Source organism: Cynocephalus volans, chromosome 5 (assembly GCF_027409185.1).
Source record: "Cynocephalus volans isolate mCynVol1 chromosome 5, mCynVol1.pri, whole genome shotgun sequence".
Lineage (NCBI taxonomy): Eukaryota > Metazoa > Chordata > Mammalia > Dermoptera > Cynocephalidae > Cynocephalus > Cynocephalus volans.
The window spans coordinates 150,777,767-150,804,598 of record NC_084464.1 but is presented as its reverse complement, the minus strand read 5'-3'; the positions used below and the strand labels follow the sequence as shown (position 1 = coordinate 150,804,598).

Here is a 26,832-nt window from a genome sequence, read left to right as displayed (position 1 = left end):
TTTTTGCATTTAATAGCTTCGCATTGTCTAAATCTATAGTACACTGAAAAAGATGACATGTTTCAGAATGGCAGGAGCAACATGGGAAAAATGGGGACTTTCCAAGTCCTCCTGGCCATGTCCAGCAAATAAGCATCTATTAAATGACTTAATATCGGTTGACAGTCCATAGGCTTAAGACTATGAGGAATACAAAAAAAATTTTTAAAGTATAAATAGTATACAGGGAAATTAGAAAATACATGTATAAAGAACAAGAGAACAATCCAGGTTAAACTAAAAAACTGAAAGAAAAAATCCCCACAGAATTGTGACATTTGTTTTTGTATATTTGGCACAAAGTTCATAGTAGGTACTCAATGCATGTTGAATCACTGAATCAGTCAATCAACTAACCAAATGCTAGATTGTGTGGCACTGACTCTTAAGAATTAAAATAGTCTAGAGAAGGAAAATTCATTATGGCCTTAAATAGTAGCAAGACTTCCTGAACAAGGTGAGATCTGAGCTATGCCTAGAAAAATTAGAAATATTTGAGTTATCATGAAGAACTGAAATCACCTTGGGCAGAAGGAACACCATGAGCAGACCCAGAGTTTCCTTCTCGTTCCCCCTTTGCAGCTCCACCTGCATCCTTCCTCCACTGCTTCCACAGGCTTTGCCCCAAGCTCATCTGCTCCGCTCTTGTTTATCCTACTCTTGAGCTCTGTCCAGCTAGTTTCCAGAACACCTGGGAGCTGGCATTGATTGTGCTAAGGCATCTTTGGATGAACAGGAATGCCTCTGTCCTTTGGTGTGGAGTGGAAAAACAAACAGGGTTTGTCCTATGGATGATTCTGGGCTTCTGCAAGCAAGGTAATAAATTATTCTAAATGAGGCAGAAATCAAGACGAATATCTCCCTCTCCTAAAGAGCTGGGAAGAGGGATTCCCATGGATATGCTGGCATTTGGGAGACCCTCTCAAGACTTCCAGAACGACGTTCCCAGCAGGTCCTCATAATTCCTTTCTATTCCCTTTGTGCCTCTGCCCCAAAGTCAGGGCCAATATAAACCCAGCCTCCTCAGACTTTGGTAACTGGGGCTCAACACAAGCCCTTAGGTTCCTCCAAACACAGAGATTTTTGTTTTGCAGGCATCAGAAAGGCATCTTCTAAGAGGTGGACATTAGCTCAGTTGGTTAGAGCACAGTGTTATAACACCAAGGTCAAGGGTTTGGATCCCGATACTGGCCAGCTGCCAAGAAAAAAAAAAAAAGAAAGAAAGGCATCTCCGAGCTCAGGTTTCCTGAATCATTTCCAGCCTGGCTTCTGTCAGACATTCCTGAAGTTAGTCATCTTGTAATTTGTCTCATGATAGGTAAAAAGATGCCCCAGATCAGAACCATGAATTGGTTGAGTGCTTAGAAAAATCCATACCTCCAGCTGGGTGGAAGAATGGTTGATCGTGGTAACCTTCCCGTGACTTTTTTTTTTTTTACTCTGAAAAAGCTGCCAATCCCACACAATTGTGTTTCAGAGTCTTGCCCTCTTCGCTTCTGTTTTTCAGGAGCAATATGAGACATGAGGAGCTGTGCTCAGCAGCAGATCTGCTTTTCTGAAACACATCTCCCTTTGGTAGTGAGAAGGGTGGCTTCACTTTCACAGGTTGAGAGACTGCTTCCATTTTCCTCCTGCTGTCCTGAGCCAGCAGCCCCGTCCTTGGCAGAAACGACGAGCTGTCGCCCTGTTATCTCATGAAAAAGACAACTGTACACTCCGTCGATATACAGAGTCTTGTACTTTCAAAACAGCGTTCCAACCCTTAAGAGCAAGGAGGTGCACAGAAGATGCTAAGAAAGAGGTGAAGGGACAAGGACAGCATATGAAAGTGTAACTAGTGTGAGAAGGAGTTAGATGAAGGGCCAAGCCTGCAGTCGGCAATGCAATTTTGCAGGTGTGGTGCCAATCCTTAATAAAAAGACTTTCTCATGAGAGCTGAAAGCTTTTCCCTCCTGGATGTATAAAATCTGGTTCTGGGAATCCAGTGTTTTGATGGCAAAAGTCTTGACATTTTTGTATAATTTTTTTTTTTTTAAACCCACCCTATCATAGGAAAAGAAACAGAACAACAATGCAGGAAAAGGCCGTATGGATCTAAAGAAAATTTTTTGGATTGCCAAGCTCAGAACTTCCACTGTGTCGATTATACAACTCTGGCTAATATCACTTCCTATCTGGGGTATTCTTTCTTGGTTCAAGTGGGGGAAAAGTCCCAACACTCGATAGGCCTTCCCTGAAGTTAGATTCCCCACATGAAAGCCATCAGCGCATGCCAGCCCTCCACCAAAGGAGGAGCAGGTTCAGGACCTGGCACCGTGCAGCCGAGTGGCACTGCTCCCAGAACTTTCATCCAATAAAGAGCCATTGTGGGCTCTGGACCCTTCAACGCACAGGACAAATGACTGAAATGAAAAGCACAATGCATGTGAGTGGAACCAGAAACTTGAATGGAGTGGTAATCACTTCCTTAGTGTAGATCACATTATTTTGCATGGAACTTCATTCTGCAATTCAGCCCTTGCCTAGTGTAATAATACAGATTTCTATTTATCAGTTGATAAGTGAGAATGATTACGGTGGTAACCATTAAGCAGTGTAGGTTACCAGCATTGATGGGGAAGAGAAGTGCAAAATTGTTAAGGGAGGTGGGAAGGGATATACATTCATCAGGAAGAGACAAAAACATGGGAAAAGAGAAGGAAGTGCTGATTCTCCATGTATGTGATCAATACAAACTGCGGTTCAGCAACTGAGAAATTTGAGACTGTATCTAATGGTATAAGAAATTAAATCTGTCCAGGGCTTCAAAACAGCTGTGACTTCTATATGAGAATGAAGCTAGAGGCGTGAAGTGGGGCTGGGGGTGAAGGTGAAGGTTAGGGCATCTGCTGTGCAGCTGACACCCAAGGGTAAGATTCAGGCCCCACGGACTGTAGATCTAGTGCTCAGATCCAAATATTGAGGGGGCTTGGAGGAGTAAGGATGCTAATTCAGACTGAGCCATAGTTTTCACCTGGGTGACCTGGAGTGACTCTATACAATAGCCAACCCCACTACCAAAACAAAAACAAAAAACAAAAACAGATGCTTCTCTGAGCTAAGCTTTCTCAAATGAATAAATAGGAGGGGATAGTAGGATTAGACTTCATAATCCAAAAGAAAATTTCCCTCTAAGCTGGACCAATTTACTGTATTCCATGTCCCTCAGTTTTAGGACCAGGTTTTTCTATCTCTAAGCCAACCCTATTTTTAGCTAATCAGTTTTGATCAGAAACATAGTCTGTATCAAACAACTCTTTTTCTTTATTATCTGGAGCTTGGAATTGACTACAGTTTCTTAACAAATTCACTTAGTGTACTTGCTTTCTGACTTGCTATCAACAGGCATAGGTCTATGTACAGGTACCATTTTAATAAAAACATCTCCACATCTGTGAAAGGATGCAAATATTTCAACAAAAGGCTATTTGATTTAATGTCCAATTATCATTTTTCATTTATTGTCATCATATTTGACCAGCATGGTTCTAGCTCTATAAGTAATCTACAGTGATGACGGGTTATTTTAAATATGTCAGTAGTTTGTTTTAATTTATGAAATTATGCCTTTGTAGTGGGTAGATTGTATCTGGTTGAAAAATACAAATAAATATTTTTTCCAGCAACCCAGTGTTAAGTTCTTTCACATTCTCAACTCACCAGAATTAAGCAAAATGATAGATTTGAGGCACACAAACTCCTCTCCCTGAACATTCATCATACGGAACCGAGATGACGTAGCCAGCAACATGTCAAAGATCTCCACCATGCCCTCTACACATTTCCCCTGGTTCCTATGAAAATGCAGCAAAGAAAAAAAAATTATTAGAGGAAGGAAAAGATTCCACAAGACATGATGGGGTTTGCATTGATAAAAATTCTACTGACTCCAAATCTGTAACAAAAAACTATAGCCCATTCTCTTCATGCAGCATCAACATTCATTTGAATTCTAGAAGGCAATACAAAAAAGGTTTTCCATCAATAGAACATTCTCATTTCAAATTTTTAGAAGAGATATATTGTTCAATCCCCAAATCTGCCAGTTAAATATGGAGTTCTTCAACCCATGGGTAATCAAAAATGATTAAGACTCAAGTAAATATTTTTTCTAACAAATATTTATTGATCTGCTACTGGGTTCTAGAAATTGTGGTAGTTACAGGAATAAAGACAGGGCTTCTGCTCTCAAGATGCTCATGGCCTTGAACTAGTAGAACTCCTAATGTATTTTGAAGTGCTTTTGAAGTACAGGAAAAACTACAATTTCTGTGGACTGTGGTTAGGTTGACAACATTGGTGTTGCAGAGGATGACAGGTGAAACCTCTGAAGAAGACAGGTAAGAGAATGTAGGATTTCATCAAACAGAGGTGTGAACACATCATTGGAAGAGGGTCCTAAACGTGCAAAGGAGGAGCACCATAAAGAAACATAGAGCAGTGAGTTGGAGGTGAGGAGACAGGAGATGAATCTGGGAGAACAGGAAAATATCAGGTGATGAAGGATGTTCTAAAACTTTAGAAGAAGTTAAGGCTTTCTTCCTACATAACAGAGCCTTGGCATCAAGGGTTTAACATTAGTAGTTGCAACTATTAAATAAACAAACCCAAAGGTTCATAACATGTAATTTGTAAAAATGCAGGTGTCAGTATCTTTTCATTGGATCGTTGCAGAATTTAAGTGAAATACTACATATGAAAGGAATTCATTCACTCTTTCTGTTCAAAAGTTGAATTGGGGGCATGATGTGTTCAAGGGTGGTCAGGAAGAAGTTAAAATATTCTGTGCATAAGCAAACATATATTTGTGAAATATATAAGCATTTAAAACACGTGTTTTACTAAACAAACACTAAACACATCATTTAGCACCTTGTGTTGTTTTTAATTAATAAATCTTGGAGTTCTTCACCAACTGAAGAACTCAACAATTGAATAGCTTTTCACTGAACCAAATTCTATAATTTCTTTAACCACCTCTTTGTTGGTTGACATTTAACTTGATTTCAAGTATTTTGCTGTTACAAACATTTTATTTAATGACTATTCTTATGTTTATGTCTTTGGACACATGGATAGAAAACTACAGAATAAATTTCCAGAAGCAGAATTGCTAGATCAGAGGACTTACATATTTTTGATTTTTACAGGTAGCTCAAACATTGCTTTCAAAGAGCTTGTACCAATAGACTGTAGGTAGGAGAATATAGGTACAAGCTCTTACTCTGAGCTGCCCGCTCTTGTCATTTACCCATATTTTTCCGTTGGGTTACTGGTCATTTTCACATTGATTCTCAAGAGCTCTTTATATATTACAGTAATTGGCCCTCATCTGTATTTTTAATATTTTTCAAATGGTTTGTCATGTTTTTCTTTTGATTTTGTTTCTGGTATTTTCTGGAAATTTTTAATTATTACAGAATCAAATTTATCAAACTTTTCATTTACGGCTCTAGAACGGTATATCTTGCTTGAAAAGATCACAGTCCCTTTCAATAACATATTAAAATTTATATTATGTTTTCTTATAGTATCGATCCATGTCTTTAATTTAAATCTTTTGTTGTATGGGATTTATTCATTTTTATAACAACATTATTTAGACATAATCACATACCATATAATTCATCCATTTAAAGAGTACATTTACAGAGTTATGCAACCATCATTTAGAATTTATTTTGGTGAAAGATGTGAGACGGGGATTCAGCTTAATATTTCTTCCAGGTAGCTAGTTAGTTTTCTTAACACCATTTACAGAACAAATCATCTTTTTCACACTGACTTGAAATATGCTAGGCACTTTTGATGCATTCATTTCTTTCAGATAACTGACCTTTAAGATTAGTATTATTTTTCCCATTTTTCAAAAAAGGGAATTAGGACTCAAAACTGCCTACCAACTAGAAGAAGGAATTCCAACAATAAGATTTTCTTTTTTCCCTTTCTTGCTCTACTTTGATTCATTCAAAAAGATTTATTGAGGGAGTGATGGAGCTTGGATGTATTGTCCTCCCAGAACTCGTGGAAATCTGATCCCCAGTGTGACAGTTTGAGTCATGGGGGCAGATCCCTCATTAATGGATTAATGCTGGGGGGAGTAATGAGTGAGTTCTCACTCTTTTAGTTCCCATGAGAGCTGGTTGTTTAAAAGGCCCTGGCACCTCCTCTCTCTCTCTCACTTCCTCTTGCCTGCTTGTACCCGTCGGCTGCCTGCTACTTTCCGCCATGAGTAGAAGCAGCCTGAGGCCTGCACCAGATGCAGCTGTCCCAGAATCCTGAGCCAAATAAACCTCTGTTCTTTATAAATTACCCAGTCAAATGTATTCTGCTATAGTAACACAAAACGGACTAATACAGGGAGTATTATTCACTAGTCCTTGTGTCCAACATTAAGGCACAAGAAGAAAGCTATGGCATTGCTAATATGGAGATCTAGAATGGGAGCAAGACAGACAAGAAGAAAGACAGGTGCATCGCATTGGGATATATTTCCCGGAAAAGGTATAGAAGGAAAGCCTCTTAGATCTAAAGTCTGTCTCCTAAAATCTAAACCACGTTAATATTGAAGCAATTATCATAATATTCCCAGATAAAGTTAAATGAATTTTTATGTAACATGTTTAGAAGAGAGTGTGGCATGCAGTGGGGACTACATTTAAGTGTTAGCTATAGATATACTGATAAATAGATAGATACATATATGTCAGGGGAGAGGTAGGCCTTTCAACCTGAAGTATCTGGACAACAATCACCACGTGCATTTTGCTTTGACTGTGGAAATCTGGATGCATGGAAGCTCTGTATAAGCTGAGAGGAAACTTTAAAGGCCATACTGCTCAACACAGGGATGAGAGAGTGGTCACACCAAAGGGTCAGTCAGCCTCAAGTGGGTACTAGAAGTGGGTTTTTCTTGTCATGTAGTTGAATTTTTTTAAGTAGTACATTTTCTTTCTAGTGAAAAAACAAACAAGCATAGGGGAAAATGTTTGAGGATGAAGCTTTAAAAATAACAACTCATAGCCAAAATAGAGAAATGTTCCTTTCTCAGTAGAAAGTCTCTGTTTATGTAACAGACTGCACACCGGCAGGGGGGGACGTCTCAGCTGGGAGGGAGCCTGTGTTCACCTGCTGTGAGCAAAAGTTCAGTTCAGAAACTGAGAAAGTGGAATCTTAACAATTCTCCTTCTTCTTGTCCCTTTTTAATAGTCTCCCACATTTTCCCATGAGGAGCTTGTTCTTAACTCTTCCAGCAAGAGTGTGTTTTTCTCAGCCTCTTCTCACTGGATATCATGTTTTTCCTAACCAGCATTTATTATAGTACATACTTGCTTCTGCGGTACCCAGTGGTAGCCATGGACCATGCCCTCGGAGACGGTGCATACTCCAAAGTCTCAATTCAGTTCTCGCTGTGTGTGTGTGTGTGTGTGTGTGTGTGTGTGTGTGTGTGTGTGTGTGCGCGCGCGCGCACCTGTGCATGTGTGTTTTCCTTTAGGGGATATGGAGGGACACACACCATCTATTAATCTTTGCCTACCTTCCATGCAAACATAGGTGCTTCATGTTTTTAGAGGTGCAAGTCTGACCTTTGCAGGCTCCTGGGGGATATTTAATGCCATGAAGCTGCAATTTTTAAGCAGTGTTGTAAGAGGTTAGAAGAAGTTTATGCTGATGTCTCCATAAGAATAAGCTCACTGTCTTTTTCAGTGGGAACAACTCAGTTGGTCTAAATACTTCAGCCAATCCACTATTTGTGTAATGAATAAAATATCATGTACTTTGATGGTCTCGATGATATTTTGGTAAATCATTAGAATGTTGCCTGAATTCCAGTGACTGGCTGATTATGTGGCACCTGTACGTCTCTCACTAGCATTATTACAAGGTGAAAAGGCCTGCCATGTGAGCTAGGAAGCAAGTGATTTGTTGAGTTGACCTATGATCTGGTACAAATCCACATGGACTTTGAATATTAGACAGTCACTCATCACCTGCCTGATGCGAAGGAACCCATCATTGTCTACTAAGGTCATCACACACTGTGCTCAGGGCTTCCTTTTCAAGGTCCTACCAAAATATTCCACACTAAGTTCAAAGAGCAAATCAGACTAGAACATTTCACTCAATTTCAGAGGGAATAGATAAATCAACAGCATCAGAAAGAAGGTGATTACTAAGAATCTGGAGGTAACATGACAACAATAAGACAAGATTAGCTTAAATCTGTGAGCTGCTCCTGAGGCCGAGAAACATGTGGGGTATGGAAAAACAAGATTTATTTTTAAAAGAGGCACAGCTTCAGTCACAGATCAGGAGAAGGAGTTTACCAAGCAGCCCAGCCTCTGGCTCCCACTGTGAGACGTGACAGCCTGCGGTGAGGAGCTCCGCAGCGATTATATCAGTCTGGCTTTCAGAGCACCTCCAAATCCCCTTGTGGGGAAAGTCATTCTGCTGCATACCTTCTCCAAATGTAGTCCATTTGCACTTAAGTAATGGGGGAAGAAGCAAGACCTAAAGGAGCATCTGCTCATGGCATGCCTTGGAAGTTTCTCCTCTACAAAAATGAAAGCCTGGTTTTCAGAAGCCCGAAGGTAACCCTTCCCCCACATGGGAAATAAAGAGCTCTGATGAGGGAGTGCAGACCAAGCCTGAACTCATCTTCAAAAATATACTTTACAAAACGTAAAGCTACCCATTAGCCTCTCTTTGTATAGAAAGAAATTGATAAACGGAAACTGAGAAAACTCAGGAGATCAACATAAGATGTTTCATTTAGCTGTGCTGAAAAAAAGTACAATATGGTTAGAAAAAAAAAGTTACAAATTAAGATGCTGTTTAAAATCAATAACGTTAAGATTAGTGGTAGAAAAAGCGTTTCCATATCTTTGGTGCTACAAAGTCTCGCAGCACATGCTCTGAAATGCTATGGCTCCATAGATATTGACACGGTTGAGATGTTTACATACACAACTCTTTGAAGTGTGGAAGAAGGTGCTGAATATGGGAAATTGTAAGTAATATATCTTGAAAGATGTAAAATTTGAAAGGAAATGGTTTAAGCTCTGGAGTCCAGCTGCCTGGATTCAAATCCTGATGCCACTATTGAGTAGCTGTGTGACCTTGAACCAATTGCTCAAACTCTGTGTGCACGAACGAACATATAGACAGAATCACCCACATTGGATTGTAAACTGAACAAGAAATAATTAAGCTATTGGGATATGGTGGTTGTTTGAAATCACAGTTAGTACACGTAGATCAATGAAGAAATTGGTACTGGAAGTGGAGTATTGCCATACGAAATGTTTACTTCCTTAATGCCAGGGAGTAAAAAAACAGATTTAGCAAGGTAGGGAGACCTGTTACAACATTGCAAAACATATGGTCTGAAATAACTTGGAAGGCCAACCATGTACCTGGAGAAGTGGTCAGAAAGAGTCGGACTGACGGTGTGCAGTGAACACGATGTCTGCCATTAGTAAGATATTATAAGAAAGAGTTGAGCTCAGGCAAGAACTGAATGATTCTCAAGCAGAAATTGAAGGGAACAGAAAAAGGCCAAAGATAAATGGTCTTACGAGTTTGGAAAAACCAACTGTTTCTGACCATGAAACACTAAGATGAAAATGAGAAGGGTCTTGAGTGCAAAAGGCCCAGGAAAACTTGTCCGTTTACAAAGTAACTCAGTTTTGTCGCAACAGGTGACACCTCCTCATTCAAGCTTTTTGTTTCAAATAGTCTCAAGGGAGTCACCAATAAATCATGAGGGAGAGGCTGAAGGAAGAAGAAATCTAAGAATACCAGGCTTATTGGCAAGGTTGCAGAGAAAAGCGAACCCTTGTACACTGTGGTGGAATGTAAATTGGCACAACCATTAGGGAAAACAGTATGGAAGTTCCTTGAAAAATTAAAAATAGAACTACTGAAGGATCCAGCAATCCCTCTACTGGGTATGGATCCAAAGGAAATGAAATGAGGATCTCAAAGAGTCACCTGCACTCCCATGTTCATTGTAGCATTATTCACAATAGCCAAGATTTGGAATCAACCTAAGTGTCCATCAACAGATGAATGGATAAAGAAAATGTGATATGTATACACAGTGAAAGACTATTCAGCCTTAAAAAGAAGGAAATCTTGTCATTTGCAACATAGGTGAACCTGGAGGACATTATGTTAAGTGAAATAAGCCAGGCACAGAAAGACAAATACCACCTAATTTTACCTATACGTGGAATCTAAAAAAGTCTAACTCATAGAAGCAGAGTAGAATGGTGGTTACCAGGAGCTTGGGGGAGGGGAGGCAGGGAACAGGTGGAGGGTGGGGAGATGTTGGTCAAAGGGTACAAAGTTTCAGTTAGAGAAGAGAAATAAGTTCAAAAGATCTACTATACAACATGGTGACTAGTTACTAGCAATGTATTGTATACAAATAAATGACAATTATGTGAGGTGATACATATGCTAAGTAGCTTGATTTAGCCATTTCATAATGTATACGTATTTCTAAATATCATGTTGTACACTGTAATATATTCAATTTTTATCCATCAATTAAAAAACAAATAACAATAACAAAAAAAAAGAATATCAGGCTTGAGAAGTATGTCTAGGAAAGGACTTTGGGTGCGGTTACAAGCAGATGGAACTCACAAGACGCAAATAGAACAGAAGCCTCCTGTGTTTTTGAGACAATTGCCACCAAAGGAAGTATAAGCCTGAACTAAAAAAGAAAGCTTTTGATTGTTCATCAAAAGGTCAATCTTCTCAACATCTGCTTCAGATGTGGCCAAAGAGATAAATGGAAAGAAAGAACCTTCCAGTTGGTGAAGAGAAAAATCAAAAGGTAGTTGTTCCCAGAGAGCAGGATCAGGAACTAATCAAAGAACTTTGCAGCCCTTCAGAGTAGAGGCCACCTCAAGTCTTCCCAGTAGAATTTCCTAACTGCTATGGAAGAGGGATACCAAGTCTCCCCTTTTCTGAATGGAAGATTTGATTGGAGTTATTTTGCCCTTGCTCCACCATTGGATATTGGGTGTACATGTGAGGTGAAGTTGCCAAACCCAGAGGAATTACATCCATACTTGACAGAGGGGACAACACTGTGAAATCTTTGAGCTGGATGCCGTGGCTGGGTGTGACTTTAGATTGTCTCCCTTGGAGGAGGTACAGAGTACGTACTATGTATCAGAAGAATGGATATTTGGTAAGCAGAGTGAAGACTATGACAGGAGCTGCTGTGTTTACCAAAGTTTCCTTGTCTTCCTGGGATTCTTCATAGACAACATTTCTCAGGCTCCCCTGCTGTTGACAGTGGGCATCTGGCCAATGGAAAGTGAGTGGAAGCCTTTTCCATCACTGCTGTGATGAAGTGGTTGAGAAACAGATGTGCCTTCTCCGGTCCTTTCCCCCATCCACTACCTGACTCGAAAGCACTCCAAGGGCCTAGCAGCAGGCAGAATCTCTCCGGATTCTGAATCCCTGAATGAGGTCACCTACCAAGGAAGGCAACCTACATTGGATAGTGACCTTAATGAGAAATACACTGTTACTGTGTTGAGCAGCCAAAATTTGAAGGATGTCTGATTCCTTCTTGTCCCAACACACAGAAACACAAAAATGCGTAGGATGCAAAGATATACTTACCTTCTGTAGACATGCCCACTGAATGACCGACCGTGTGTAAGAAATGTATTTCAGTAGCACCTTGTTTTAAAGATTTGAATCACTTCCAACTGGTTGGTAAAGGTGTAAATGAGTATGTAACATTTGATGTGGGTCTCAAAGTGTTGATTGGGTGAGGAAGAAGGAAATTCCAGCAAGATTAAATGGTATAAGTAAAGGTCAAGAGGTGGGAGAACAGAAGACATATTCAGGGAATGGTGAGTAATCCAGCTGGTCGAGTTTGGGACTTGTAAGAAGGGAAACTCACAAAGAGAGCTTAGTCAGAGTGTGAAGAGTGGTTCATAAAAGGCTTACAAGATGATACAGAAGATAATATATCAGGAAAGATCATTAAAGCCTTACCAGTGGGAGGCATGATCAAATAAATGCTTTAGTGTGATTTATTTGGAATCACTGTGCAAAGGAGTGTGGGGAACAGAGAGAAGAGTCTGAAAGAGACTGCAGGTATAAGGAAAGACAAGAAGGCATGGGACAGTGACCACGGTTATAAAGAAAAATAAGGGCTATTTTGAATATCCTTTGTGAGGAAGGAATCAACAGACTTTGGTAAATGATCCACAGTGTTAAACAAATAAAGAAAGATTTAAAGACTCCTCTGAACTTGTATGCCAGGATGAATGGAAAGATGATCAAAGAAAGAGAAACTAGCAGAAAGAGGGAAATTCAGAGGGTTTGTTATTTGCCAGTAGAAGAAAACAACTTCTCTTAAAAATTACTGAGTTTAAAATGTCAAGGGACTATCAAAGGAGAGATGACATGCAGAAAACTGAAAATGTGGGTCTGAAACTTGGGAAAGGAGACAGGGTTAAATATATCAATTTGGACTAGTTTTTTCACTTACTATAAAGAGCATCTTTCCAAATCAGCACATAAAAATATTTCTCATTTTTAAGTGGGTTTCCAGTATTTCACTGTATTTATATTTATCTAAGGGTGCCCCTATCAATAGGCATTTATATTATTTCCAATTTGGGGCTACAATAAAAATGTGCAATTATTATTATACATATATTATCCACACTTGAAAAACTGTGCAGAAAAAAATCCTTACACATATAATAGCAAACTCAAGGAGTATACACATTTAGCATTTTACTAAATATTGCCAAAATGGCTTTTCCAAAAAGGTTATACCAATTTACACTACCCTCGATAGAGCATGAAAATATGAAAATATTTGAAAATAGAGATTTTGGAGATTTCTGAATAGAAATAGTTGAAACTGGGAAAGGGAGTGAGCTCATCAGGGAATACATAGAGAGAGAGAGAGAGAGAGAGGAGAGAGAAAGAGAGAGGAGAGAGGGGGAGAGAGAGAGAGAGAGAGAGAGAGAGAGAGAGAGAAGAAACTGGCAGAGGGAGGAAACCAGGGAGCAACAGTATCTCTGGTAGGAGAGGAGGAGTGGACTGACCAGGAGGAGGAATGGTCAGAGATGTGCAAGACACGAGGACCTGAGATGCTGAAGGTCTGAAGGCCAGAAGGAGAAGGTGTAGAATGGGATAGACTAAAGGGAAGGAGTGAGGGAAGGAGAGAGTGGAAAATAGATAAGTGCAGACTCAATATCATCATGGGAGAAGAAATGCCTCTTTCGACCTCAAGAATACAAGAAGAAATAATGTGAACACAGAAATTCTGAGAGGTCAATGTTAAAAATAGTTGCACCTCATATCTTCTTAATAAATGCAAGTGGTATTATTTGCACAGAATACAGGAAGGTAGACAGGCTGGAGACTTCAGGACATGGGAGGCATCTGCAAAAGCTGCTGGGGCCCCGGGGTTGGACAGGCTCAAGCTCCCTGACAATGCCCTCAGATTTCTGGCTTTTGTTTGCTCTCTTCAAGTCCACTCTTACTGCTTAACTTTCAACTTATGCTGCACAATACTTCTGAACAAGTGCAGATTTTCCAGAACACTCCCTCTTGCTTTCTGCTTGGATTATCACACCCCAACCCACCTGCCTCCCACCCTGCCCTTGGACATCTCCCTCTCCTCCTTCAAGGTTCAGAGACGTTCCCGGAAGACTTCCCTGACAGCCTACCATTCTCTACTCTTTCCTCCCTTGGTTTATGTACTTCTGCTCTGTGCTGTGAGACTGTCCTACATCAGTGCCAGCAAACTTTTCTGTAAAAGACCAGAGAGTAAATATTTTAGGCTTCGTGGGCCACGCAGCCTCTGCTGCATTGACTCAACACCAACGTTTTAGCAGAAAAGCAGCAATAAACACTATGTAACCAATAAATTTGACGTTGTTGCAGTAAAACTTTATTTAACAATAGAGTAGCAGGCTGAGTTTGTCCTGTAGAGCATGCTTTGCCCACCCCTGCTGATGATCATTGTTCTACATTCAGTGAACTTATTGAGCACCGACTGTGTGCCCACACTGATTGATAAGTATATAGTGATGAGCAGGACAGGAATGTGCCTGTCTCAAAAGGAGCTTACAATCTATTTGGGCAGCAGATAGGTTTAAAAAGTGAAAGAAATGAAAAAGGAAATAAGTAAAATTGTAATGAGCAGTATGAAGGGAAAAACTATGGTATTTCGCTACACTATGGTAGTAAAAAACAGGGGCCCTGTGTGGAAGAGAAGTTTGAGATGGGGGTGGGACATCCAAATAGACTTTTGGGAATTATGGATCTGGAGCTCAGAGAAACATTTGGGTCTGGGGACACAGATTGGGTGTTGCCAAGGAAGAGTGTGAGTGCAAAGACAGAGGGGAGAGACGGCATCTTGGGGGAATGCCGCCGAAGAGGAAGATGAGGCTGCACAAGACACACAAGAGGAGCAGGGGGGTGGAGGAAAATCACCAGGGCAGAGGGTATCCATAGTTGATAGTTCAGAGACATCAGGAAGATAAGCAGGAATGTGTGGGCCACGTGGAGATGATATGCTGGCTTTTTCTAGCTATGCTGGGGGGCCTGGGGATGGAAATGAAGAAAGGCAGTGGATATGGCCCAGGGTAGAAGATCGACTCTCTAGGCATGGACAAAAGTTGAGCACCAAGAGATTCTAAAAGGTAGTTTTGCAGTGACTGATTATGGGGCTTCGGAGAGATCAGGAGGAAAAAGAAATCAAAAAACCTGTTTACTATTAAAGAATGGGAGATAGTAAGTATCCATGATCAAATAGGTTCAATAGGAATAAGGGGTGAGTGAAGTGGGGACTACAGAGATGGTAGTTCTGAACAGAAAGCTGCCAGTTCAAGATACTGTGGGTGGTAGAGGTCCCAGGGGTGGCATCTACTAAAGTAGAGAAGAAACCAAATAACTGAAATGAAGAACCTTAAGAACACTGAGACCAAGTTCCTTATCATTATAACAAAGTACAGTATTAAATGGCTGATTAAGAATGGACAAAGGGTGGGACTGTTTTGAAAAATGACCCAGGGCTCATTTGTTTCTGGTTCTTCAAAGATCTCCCAAGTTGGATGCCTTTTTCCTCTGAAGACTGCTCTAAACAAATGCCATGAACTGAAGGTTACAAGAATGGGCTTGGTGATCTCACTGGAAGGCGAGCATGCCTCTCTCATGCCCAACCTTCCTTCTGCTCACCTGTCAACATCTAAACCTAACAGCCTCGGGAAATGCAAATCAAAACCACTGAGGTATCATCTCACTCCAGTTAGGATGGCTAATATCCAAAAGACTGAGAATGATAAGTGCTGGAGAGGTTGCAGAGAAAAAGGAACTCTCACACACTGTTGGTGGGACTGCAAAATGGTGCAGCCTCTATGAAAAATAGTTTGTAGGTTCCTCAAACAATTACAGATAGACCTACCATATGACCCAGCTATTCCACTGCTGGAATATAGCCAGAGGAATGGAAATCATCATACCAAAGGGATACCTGTACTCCAATATTTATTGGAGCACTGTTCACAATAGCCAAAACTTGGAACTAGCCCAAATGTCCATCATCAGATGAGTGGATACGGAAAATGTGGTACATCTACTCAATGGAATACTACTCTGCTATAAAAAAGAATGAAATACTACCATTTGCAGCACCATGGATGGACTTAGAAAAAATCATATTAAGCAAAATAAGTCAGGCACAAAAAGAGAAATACCACATGTTCTCACTTATTTGTGGGGGCTAAAAATAAATAAATAAACACAGAAACAAACAGGGGAGGAGGGGTGAGGAAGAAGACATACACACACACACACACACACAAATAAAATAAAATAAAATATTTCTTCCATGTAGAATCATTGGCAGATTAGCATTTAAATGGAGATCCAGGTATTCTACCTAATGTAGGCCTAAATGGGCAGGGAAACAGCTATAAATTTTTGCCCAGAGCTTAAAATGATTGAATGAGATCAATTATTGCCTTTTATGCTTATTGAATCCTATTCTAATTCTTTAGGCATTTCTCAGTACTAGCAGTTGGAATTAGGTGAGAGCTGGAGACTCTTGATCATAGTTGAATGGTTTTTTTGACAGAGCAGAAGACTGAATAAAATGGTTTTGGAATATCCAGTACAAGTGAAGCAGCATCCCGATGTAATGAATCAGTAGTCTTAACACCTTTTTTGAACTTTGTCCTTTTATTTTATTATCATATGGAGATATGAGAAATATCCTTAAATGGCTTGAGAAAAAAGAATCAATGTAGTTTAATTAAATGATATTTCAGAAAATAAATATAAATAAATAAATATAAACCTAACAGCCTTGGGCCAAATTCTATTCTTAGGTGTTAGCGGCTTTCAATTTCAACAAGCTATATGTCAAGGCAAAGGAGCTAAAATTATCTAATAATTAGCGAAATTGTCATTCCTCTTAAAGAGGGTAGTATTTAGGTAGAAAATTAAAGGACAAGGAGATCCTAAGATGGCAGTGGCTGCGGCAGTTGGTGCTGAGTACCTGTGGTGGAAAAGGCGTCCACTGGGCCTTAGGCAGCCGGGAAACTTGTGGACCTTCCTCTTGTCATCTCTTAAGGGAGGACCGCTGCTGGTGGCCGGTCGTGGGGGCTGACCACCACTTTGCCCTTGGCAGGAGAGGCTGCCTCGTTTACAGGCAACAGCTTTGAAGTGTGGAGCAGGAAAAGAACTGTTTCTTAGCTGCAGCGGCCAGCTGCCCTATTCAGGATTCGAGGTTTCAGGCCGGCATAAAAGAAGATTCCTGGGAGCGTCCGAGCTGTGCACGGGACTGAGTGAGCAGCCCGAGGTGGCGGCGGCCGAGGACGGGGACGGCGACGATGCGGAGGCAGAGAGGCAGCCGCCCAGCCTGGCCCAGCCCCATGAGTGACCCCCGGCCCGGCCCTGCTCGGGGGGCGCAGACGCCCACCTGGCTTCCGCCTGCCCCACCGGGCCACTCACCGGCCCCGGGGCTGCCTCCATGTTCTCAGGTGGTGGCGGCTCTGGCCCGGCACGGCCAAGCCTGTCCTCCTCACCTGCCTTGGCTCCTCACTGAGCCTTCCCACTTGCTTGCCCAGGCATGGGCCTTCCCAGGGCCTGCAGGCTGGCCTCCCCTCCCATTCCCTCGATGGTTCTCTGGTGGAGCTGGTGGTGTGGGGCGTCCCTGGCCAGTGTCAGGAGGGCAAGGAAGTACGGGCTGGGCCGAATGTCACTCCACCGCACCATGGGCTCCGGCCCCCGGTAAACTTCCTGTTACTGGGAAGCAGATACCATCTCTGCAGCCACCAGTTCGGAAAAACGCCTAACCAATTTCTGGTTAGGAATAGTGTGGTCGGAGCGTTCCTGAGTTCGCATGAACCTGCCGGAGAGCTGACTGCGGGCGGGTATTGGAGTCAGTCTGCGCCAGGGAGATTCAAAGGTGAACACTGTGCTGCGGGCTCCTCCCCCAAGGAGCTCACACTCTGGTGTGGGAGATAAGATAAGTACACAAATAACTGCGATACGAGGAGGAAGGTGATAAGTCCTGAGAAAGATCTACACAGTGCTACAAAGGCAGCCAGAGCGACCGGTCATCTGTGCCTAGCAGAAACCTGGTAGACTGCCTGGGTGAGGTGGTGACAAGCAGGGTCTTGAAGGCCTGGCTGATAGACGATGGGTTGCAGAAGACATGTCCCAGCCCAGCACAGTGCGCACAGAGCAGGGAAATGTCCGGCTAGGGAGGTGGAGACTCGGAAGAAAACACACACCCTGTGGGGCCACCACTGCGAGATCCAGCAACCCAGCCTAGTGCGCACAGAGTGGGGAGACGTCCAGCTAGGGACGCGGAGACTCAACACAAACCACACACCCTGTGGGGCCACCACTGCGTGATCCAGCAGCCTGGGCCAGAGTGCACGGAACAGGGAGAAGTCCTGCACGGGAAGTGGAAGCTCAGCAGAGACCACACACCCTGCGGTACCGACCCGTGATCCAGCAGCCCAGGAGAGTCCAAGCTGACCAGAGAGGTGGCTGCCCAAAGAGGCCCAAGACCCGAGGCAACCACACACACAAGGCACTAGAGGCCAACTGAGCAGTCACGGAGGTAACCATAACAAATTGGTAACCACAGCAACATCTTAGTTAGTCAATAGTCTCAAACCGATGGACTGTGAAACCCCCAGCCACAATGAATAAACATCAAAAAAAAGATAACGGAAATACAAAAAATCAAGAAAGTACACCACCAAAAGTTAATAAATCTCAACCTCTAGATCCTATAGAACAAGAAGCCATTGAGATGACTGACAAAGAATTTCGAGTGATAATTCTAAGGAAACTGAATGAGATACAAGAAAACTCAGCTAGACATCATGATGAAATGAGGAAAAGTATACAGGACCTGAAAGAGGAAATGTACAAGGAAATCAATGTCCTGAAAAAAAATATAGCAGAACTTGCTGAACTGGAAACTATACAAACACATGGAAATTAAACAGCATTCTACTTAATGACATAGGGGTCCAAGAAGAAATCAAGCAGGAAATCAAAACATTTATTGAAACTAATGAAAATAATGATACATCATACCAAAACCTGTGGGATACTGCAAAAGCAGTATTAAGGGGGAAATTTATTGCATTAAATGCTCACCTCAGAAGAATGGAAAGATGGCAAGTGAACAACCTAACACTTCACCTTAAAGAACTAGAAAAACAAGAACAATCCAAACCTAAAGTTAGCAGACGGAAAGAAATCATTACGATCAGAGCAGAACTGAATGAAATTGAAAACCAAAAAACAATTCAAAAGATCAATGAATCAAAAAGTTGGTTTTTTGAAAAGATAAATAAAATTGACAAACCATTAGCATGGCTAACAAAAAAAAGAAGAGAGAAGACTCAAATAACAAAAATTAGAAATGAAAAGGTGATATTACAACTGATTCATCTGAAATACAAGGAATCATTCGAGACTACTATAAACAACTATACGCCAACAAATTTGAAAATCTGGAGGAAATGGATAAAATTCTGGACACACACAAGCTCCCAAAACTGAACCATGAAGAAACAGAAAATTTGAACAGACCAATAACAATAAAGGAGATTGAAGCTGTGATCAGAAGGCTGCCAACAAAGAAAAGCCCAGGACCAGATGGATTCACAGCAGAATTTTACCAAACATTCAAAGAGGAATTGACACTGATTCTTCACAACCTATTCCAAAAGATTGAAACAGACGCAAATCTCCCAAACTCTTTCTATGAAGCAAACATCATCCTGATACCAAAACCAGGTAAAGATATAACCAAAAAAGAAAACTACAGGCCGATATCCTTGATGAATATAGATGCAAAAATCCTCACTAAAATACTAGCAAACAGAATACAGCAACACATACATAAAATTATTCACCACGATCAAGTGGGATTCATCCCAGGGATGCAAGGTTGGTTCAACATACACAAATCAATAAATGTGATACATCATATTAATATAGTCAAACACAAGGACCATATGATCATCTCTATAGATGCTGAAAAAGCATTTGATAAAATTCAGCACTCGTTCATGACAAAGACCCTCTATAAGTTAGGTATAGAGGGAAAGTATCTCAACATAATTAAAGCCATATATGACAAACCCACTGCCAATATCATCCTGAATGGGGAAAAGCTAAAAGCTTTTCCTTTAAGAACAGGAACTAGACAAGGATGCCCACTCTCACCACTCCTATTCAACATAGTGTTGGAAGTACTAGCCAGAGCAATAAGAGAACAGAAGGAAATAAAGGGCATCCAGATTGGAAAAGATGAAGTCAAACTGTCCCTGTTTGCAGATGACATGATCCTATATATCAAACAGCCTAAAACCTCTACAAAAAAACTCTGGGAATTGATAAATGATTTCAGCACAGTAGCAGGATACAAAATCAACACACAAAAATCAGTAGCATTTCTTTTCTCCAATAGTGAACATGCAGAACAAGAAATCAAGAAAGCCGGCCCATTTACAATAGCCACCAAAAAAATAAAATACTTAGGAATTGAGTTAACCAAGGATGTGAAAAATCTCTATAATGAGAACTACAAACCACTGCTGAGAGAAATTAGAGAGGATACAAGAAGATGGATAGATATCCCATGCTCTTTGGATTGGAAGAATCAACATAGTGAAAATGTCCATACTACCCAAAGTGATATACAAATTCAATGCAATCCCCATCAAAATTCCAAAGACATTTTTCTCAGAAATGGAAAGAACTATACAGACATTTATATGGAATAATAAAAGACCACACATAGCCAAAGCAATGCTGAGCAAAAAAAAATAAAGCTGGAGGCATAACACTACCCAACTTTAATCTATACTACAAAGCTATAATAACCAAAACAGTATGGTACTGGCATAAAAACAGACACACTGATCAATGGAATAGAATAGAGAATCCAGAAATCAACCCACACACTTACTTCCATCTGATCTTTGACAAAGGCACCAAGCCTATTCACTGGGGAAGGGACTGCCTCTTCAGCAAATGGTGCTGGGATAACTGGATATCCATTTGCAGGAGAATGAAACTAGACCCATACCTCTCACCATATACTAAAATCAACTCAAAATGGATTAAGGATTTAAATATACACCCCAAAACAATAAAACTTCTTAAAGAAAACATAGGAGAAACACTTCAGGAAATAGGACTGGGCACAGACTTCATGAATACGACCCCAAAAACACGGGCAACCAAAGGAAAAATAAACAAATGGGATTATATCAAACTAAAAAGCTTCTGCACAGCAAAAGAAACAATTAACAGAGTTAAAAGACAACCAACAGAGTGGGAGAAAATATTTGCAAAATATACATCTGACAAAAGATTAATATCCAGAATATATAAGGAACTCAAACAACTTTACAAGAAAAAAACAAGTAACCCAATTAAAAAATGGGCAAAAGAGCTAAATAGGCATTTCTCTAAGGAAGATATACAAATGGCCAACAGACATATGAAAAAATGCTCAACATCACTCAGCACCCGAGAAATGCAAATCAAAACCACACTGAGATACCATCTAACCCCAGTTAGGATGGCTAAAATCCAAAAGACCCTGAACGATAAATGCTGGTGAGGTTGCGGAGAAAAAGGAACTCTCATACATTGTTGGTGGGACTGCAAAATGGTGCAGCCTCTATGGAAAATGGTATGGAGATTCCTCAAACAATTGCAGATAGATCTACCATATGACCAGCTATCCCACTTCTGGGAATATACCTAGAGGAATGGAAATCATCAAGTCGAAGGTATACCTGTTCCCCAATGTTCATTGCAGCACTCTTTACAATAGCCAAGAGTTGGAACCAGCCCAAATGTCCATCATCGGATGAGTGGATACGGAAAATGTGGTACATCTACACAATGGAATACTACTCAGGTATAAAAACGAATGAAATACTGCCATTTGCAACAACATGGATGGACCTTGAGAGAATTATATTAAGTGAAACGAGTTAGGCACAGAAAGAGAAATACCTCATGTTCTCACTTATTGGTGGGAGCTAAAAATTAATATATAAATTCACACACACACACACAAAAAAAAAAAAACTGTGAGCGGGGGGAGAAGATATAACAACTACAATTACTTAAAGCTGATAGGACAAGCAAACAGAAAGGGCATTGTTGTGGGGGAGGGAGGAGCGGGAGGAGGGAGGGAGGTTTTGGTGATGGGGCAACAATAATCAACCACAATGTATATCGACAGAACAAAATTAAAAAAAAAAAAAATAAAGGACAAAGTGAATAAAATAAAAACAAATGGGAGAAATTTTAAAAATATGGCCAGAGGGTCATCTTCTTAGAGTTATCTTGAGAAAACACATAAAAACCATGTTGTATGATTCATTTAGAAGGATTGGATTTCAAGTGGAAATGACTTTCAGTCCATTACCTTGAGAAGAGTTGCTATGAGACTGAAAGCCAGTCCTGTCTTCATTGACGGTCTGAGGAATAAAGGCATGGGGCAATTTAGCAGCATTTTAGAAATGCAGAATTCTCAGAAGGCATGTCCCAAATCAAGTAGACCTTGCCCAAGAAGTTGGGAAGCATGACTTTAGGAAGAAAGTCTTCAGCTTTGTTTTAGCTTGAATTCATATTTGTTGCCATGATTGTCTTTTTAAATTTGAAACATAAGGGCACCTATCAAGAAAAACTAATCAACATACATGCTCAGTAAATAGAATTCCAATGAAATTTTAAAAAAAACACATACAATTATTTTAGTATAAGGCACTCTATGCTCATTGAAAACGAAGAAAGGAGTGAGTATTTCTCTCAGGTAGCCTCATTGCGGGTATTTTCAGATTGAGGGAAAAGTCATTCTCTTTCAGAGACCTGCCTTGCTGAGGCACTAACTCACTGATTATTTAAGTGTGGAAGTGACAGCCATATATTACCAGGCTATCCACAGACATCTAATTCCATATCCATCCCCTTCCAGAATTAAAGTCCTACCCATGTTCACCAATCACTTCCCTCTTCCTCTCGACTGGAACATCCGAGAGTCATTGTGAGACTACTTCCAATCCCTGGCCACAGAGGACAGGTAAGCAATACACCTGTTACCCCCCTTGAAAGATTCAGACCCTCTGTGTTCATGCTGGTGCAAATGGTTATCATGGAAATTTGACAGGAAATGTTAGCTTGATCTATCTGAAAGATGTGTCTGGATTTTAGTTTCAAACACTTGGTCCCATAATGTCCAATTATCTTTATGAAGCTACCTGTCACACAGGAGTAAGCCTCTACAGAACTCTTTGCTGTTTACTTTTCTCATTTCAGGGGGCTGATAGTCAAAAGAGTTCTTAAGCCGACAGATATTTTCTAATAAATAGAACAAGCCTTAATGCGCACTCTTTTCATACACTTTGCCAAAGTGGCAAGAAAGGAGGTTTGAGTTGGTTATCATAGATGCTTCTTTCAAAACGTGTAAAACACACTTGTGGGTTTGAATGGTTTGCCAAAGGGAGATGGAATTCTGCACTTCTATAGATAATGATGCACTTGAGATTGCTTGTTCAGCTTATGTAGTTTAAGAGCTAAAGTAAGTCCCTAGAGGAAAATTCTGTAATAGTTGTGTCTACTCAAATATCCAGCTGAAAAGAGATTTGATCAATCTTTTAAGATACCCATATCAAGTACGTAAAATAAAGAATGCCTCAGTTATTCACTTTTTGTTTGAATGTTTCAGAATTATACAGACAAAGAAATTAAGTAGTTTTTCTCTATAGTAGTTAGATAAGCAGACTTTTTAACTGGAACGAAGGCAAATGAGTGAACAGAGTCATGTATGTGTATTAGGCCATTTTCTGTTGCTTACAACAGATAATCCTGAAACGGGGTAACTTATAAAGAAATAGAATTTATTTCTTACAATTTCACAGGCTGGGAAGTCCAAAGTCCAGGGAACACTTCTGGTGAGGGCATCTTCCAGGTGGGACTCTCTACAGAGTCCTGTCGTGACCAGGGTGTCACATGGCAAATGGCTGAGCCAGAGTGAACTAACTTCCTCACTGGCTCTCCTTTTAAAGCCAGGAGAACCACAAAATTACCCCATGTGTGGATCAATACATTCACAAGAGTATTATCCTCACAAATTAATCACCTCCTAAAGGCCCCACTTTTCAATTACTATAATAGAATTTCCCACCCTCTTAACACTGTTACAGTGGGGATTAAGTTTCCAATAGAAGAAACTCTGGGGGATGCATTTAACCCATAGCAATATGTGAGAGCAGAGCATCTATTTTTAGTAAACCAACCATTGTTTCTCCATAAAGCAAATACAATTAACATTTCATTTGTTCACTGACTCAATTTTAGTTGAGCACTATTTTTTGAGTCAATCACATATGCCACACTCTGTAAATATTAACCTCAGTAAATATGTATTAAGTCAGGATCTACTATGTCCCAGGCACTGCGTTAAGTACTGAGGCTTTAACAATGAGCAGCACAGACACACTCTTGCTCTCCTGCAGTGTAAGGAAGCAGATATTAAGTACACCCACCCCCACACACACAATGATAAAATAAAACTTTTAATTGTGATAAACGCCAAGAGGAAAGAGCACCAGGGCTTATGAGAGAGAGTATAGCAAGGGGACTAACTTAGAGCAGGGGGAAGGTGGGAGTTAGAGAAGTCCTCTTCGAGGAGATGACACATAATCTCAAACTAAAGAACCAGGAATTAGCCAGCCTAAAAACTGGGAAGAGTGTGCCAAGGAGAGAGATATGTGTGGGTTTGGGAAGCAAGAAAGTGCTTAAGGAGTTTGAGAAACTAAAAGGAGGTCGACATCCTCGAATCGGGTGACCCTAGGTACGAGTGGCAGCGGAAGTGGCTGAAGGACACAAGAAGGTGGTCTTAGTCCCCAGGGTCAAGAGAGGTCAGAGCAGTTTTAATAGAAGAGTGAGCAAGATTTGTGTTTTTCAAAGATCAATTTCTGACCTCAGGGAAAACATTTAGTCAAGCCTCTAGAGAAGGAAGAAAATAGAATTCCCATTCCAGTGGCAAAAGTTCTTGTGCACACAAAATCCAAAACAAAATTCACTGTAACGTGTTTGGGATGGATCAATCATGGCCATTGAAATGCGTGAAGAAAAAACAATGCCTTTCTTTCCCTCTTCCTTTTATGTAAAACCTTAATCCACTCACTTCCTTTCAGATAAGTGGCATTTTTCCAATAAAGAGTGTTGGAATTCCAATAACTAAACTAATGACCCTGGAATTCTCATGTTGACTTCTCATAGAAATGCTAGAGTCACTCACTCCATTAGGGTTTATCTAGCTCATCCTAGGTCCTAAGCACTTTACTAGTTAGTCAAGGTCCCTTACTTTCCTGGAGCTTACAGGAAATTTGGTTTTACGGCTAGGAAAAAAGTGTTCTGGCTTTAAAATCCAGTAAGGAAGACCAACAGATGCAAAGCATTCTGCCAAACTTGAAAAAGTGGCCTCCGCACTGCCTCCTCATAGAATGTCCAGGCTTTTCCTGCAATGTCAGACCTGCTGCCACGAGGAGAGTAACTTCACAGACAATGGCTGTGAAGACAGTCAACAGAAGACGGCGGGACTTGCTAGTTCACATTCAAAACATTCTCGTTTGATTGAATACATCTCTCTCTAAGGTTACAACTCTTTAGCAGGTCTTTTGTTTCCTTCAATCTTTTCATTCTATTTTGCTTGCCTTTATTATGGACCATCTTTGCCTGAAGCTCACCATATAATTTCCACTTTCTAATTTCATGCCATGTTTCTCAATCTAAGTTTTAGTCAAATAAAAATACAGATATAAAGCAGACATACTCATATTTATTTGAAGAATGGTAAGTGACACTGAGCTGTTCCCATGGGGTGGGGGAAGTGGGTATGTATTCATCGAGAATACGAATTTGTTCTTGGAAGCTCTTGCATCTAGGTGCTGATTTGGAAGTGTACTTTTAAATTTTTCTTCTGATTTATGCTAAAATTCGAAAAGTGCAGTAACCTTGAGTCACACTGCAACAGGTGGCATTATGCCCCTATTAAAGAGCACTGTGTGGGGAAGGAGTGGACCTGTGTTCTGGGCCCCCTCTGTCAGTAAATGATGTGCAACCTGGGACACATCACTGAACCTTTCTAAAATTCCATTTCCTCATATGCAAACAAGGAAGCTGAATCAAATCACTGGTTTTCAACCCATTTTTAGAATTGGGATCCTCTAAATGAATAAAACAGTATGTCACACTCCAGTTATAACACAGAACCAAAGTGCCTCTGCTCTGGAAGAACTGGGCGAGGGTTCCAGAGACCCACTCCCTAATCCTCCCTTCAAGGCAACCCCTCAGCCACTTCTGTGAAAGTTCCTACGGAACACAATATGAAAAGCACTGGCCTGGGTCTTAAATGCTGTTCCAGTTCTAAAATAATGATTCAGTGACTTTGTAAGTGCAAATAGGACAATAAAAGTCTCCCACGTGATACTCCAAACACAGAATCAACATCTTATAGACTTACTAACTTCTGCAAGAAGGTAAAAGTGTTCACTCGTTTTCTGTAATTGCTAAGCTCCACCTCTGGTGACCAAACTTCTTAAAATACTGTTACTCTTTTCTTCATCCTAGCACCAACAAAACCTCATAGGTTAGGCTTGATGCAGTTGAGCTCCACTACCAACCCTAACCATAGTAATATAATAACAATGAAAGCAAACATTTATTGATTTCCTACTGTATGCTAATGACCGTTATTACAGAGGGACTGTTATTACAGAGAAAGAAACTGAGGAACAGAGAGATTCCATGACTGCCAAAAGTCACACCATTAGTTGATGGCAGACCTGCAGTCTGGCTACAGTTCCAGTTAGGTCACTTCCACACGCCTCTAGTCTCTGCTGTGTATGATCCTACACTCAGCCCTCCTCAGAGCCTCTCTGGGACTCCCCTTGTACCAATGCATCTGAACACGCATGTAAAGAACCACACCCTAGTTGATCTTTAAGATGTCGCTGCACTGAAGCTTTGAAAATTCCTACGACTCTCTCTTTTCCACAGGTTCCAAAGGCTGTTCAATGGCCAAGTGCATGGCACCTGTCTTGGGACTAAGACTTGGGAGCTTGGTACCAGATACATGGATCAAAGATTCCTCTGCTCTTGCACCTTCTTCCTGTGCCCTTGTAGCGAGCCCTTGAT

The 26,832-nt window shown here is 40.8% G+C and overlaps 1 protein-coding gene across 1 annotated transcript in view; it reads right to left on the bottom strand.

Moving 5' to 3' along the window:
- The window catches only part of ESR1 (estrogen receptor 1), a 294,637-nt gene that overhangs the window by 32,150 nt on the left and 235,655 nt on the right, over nt 1–26,832 (bottom strand). Inside the window, exon 8 of the mRNA XM_063098375.1 lies at nt 3,739–3,872. Within this exon, the coding sequence (XP_062954445.1) occupies nt 3,739–3,872 (134 nt within the window). The remainder of the gene's footprint in view (nt 1–3,738; nt 3,873–26,832) is intronic.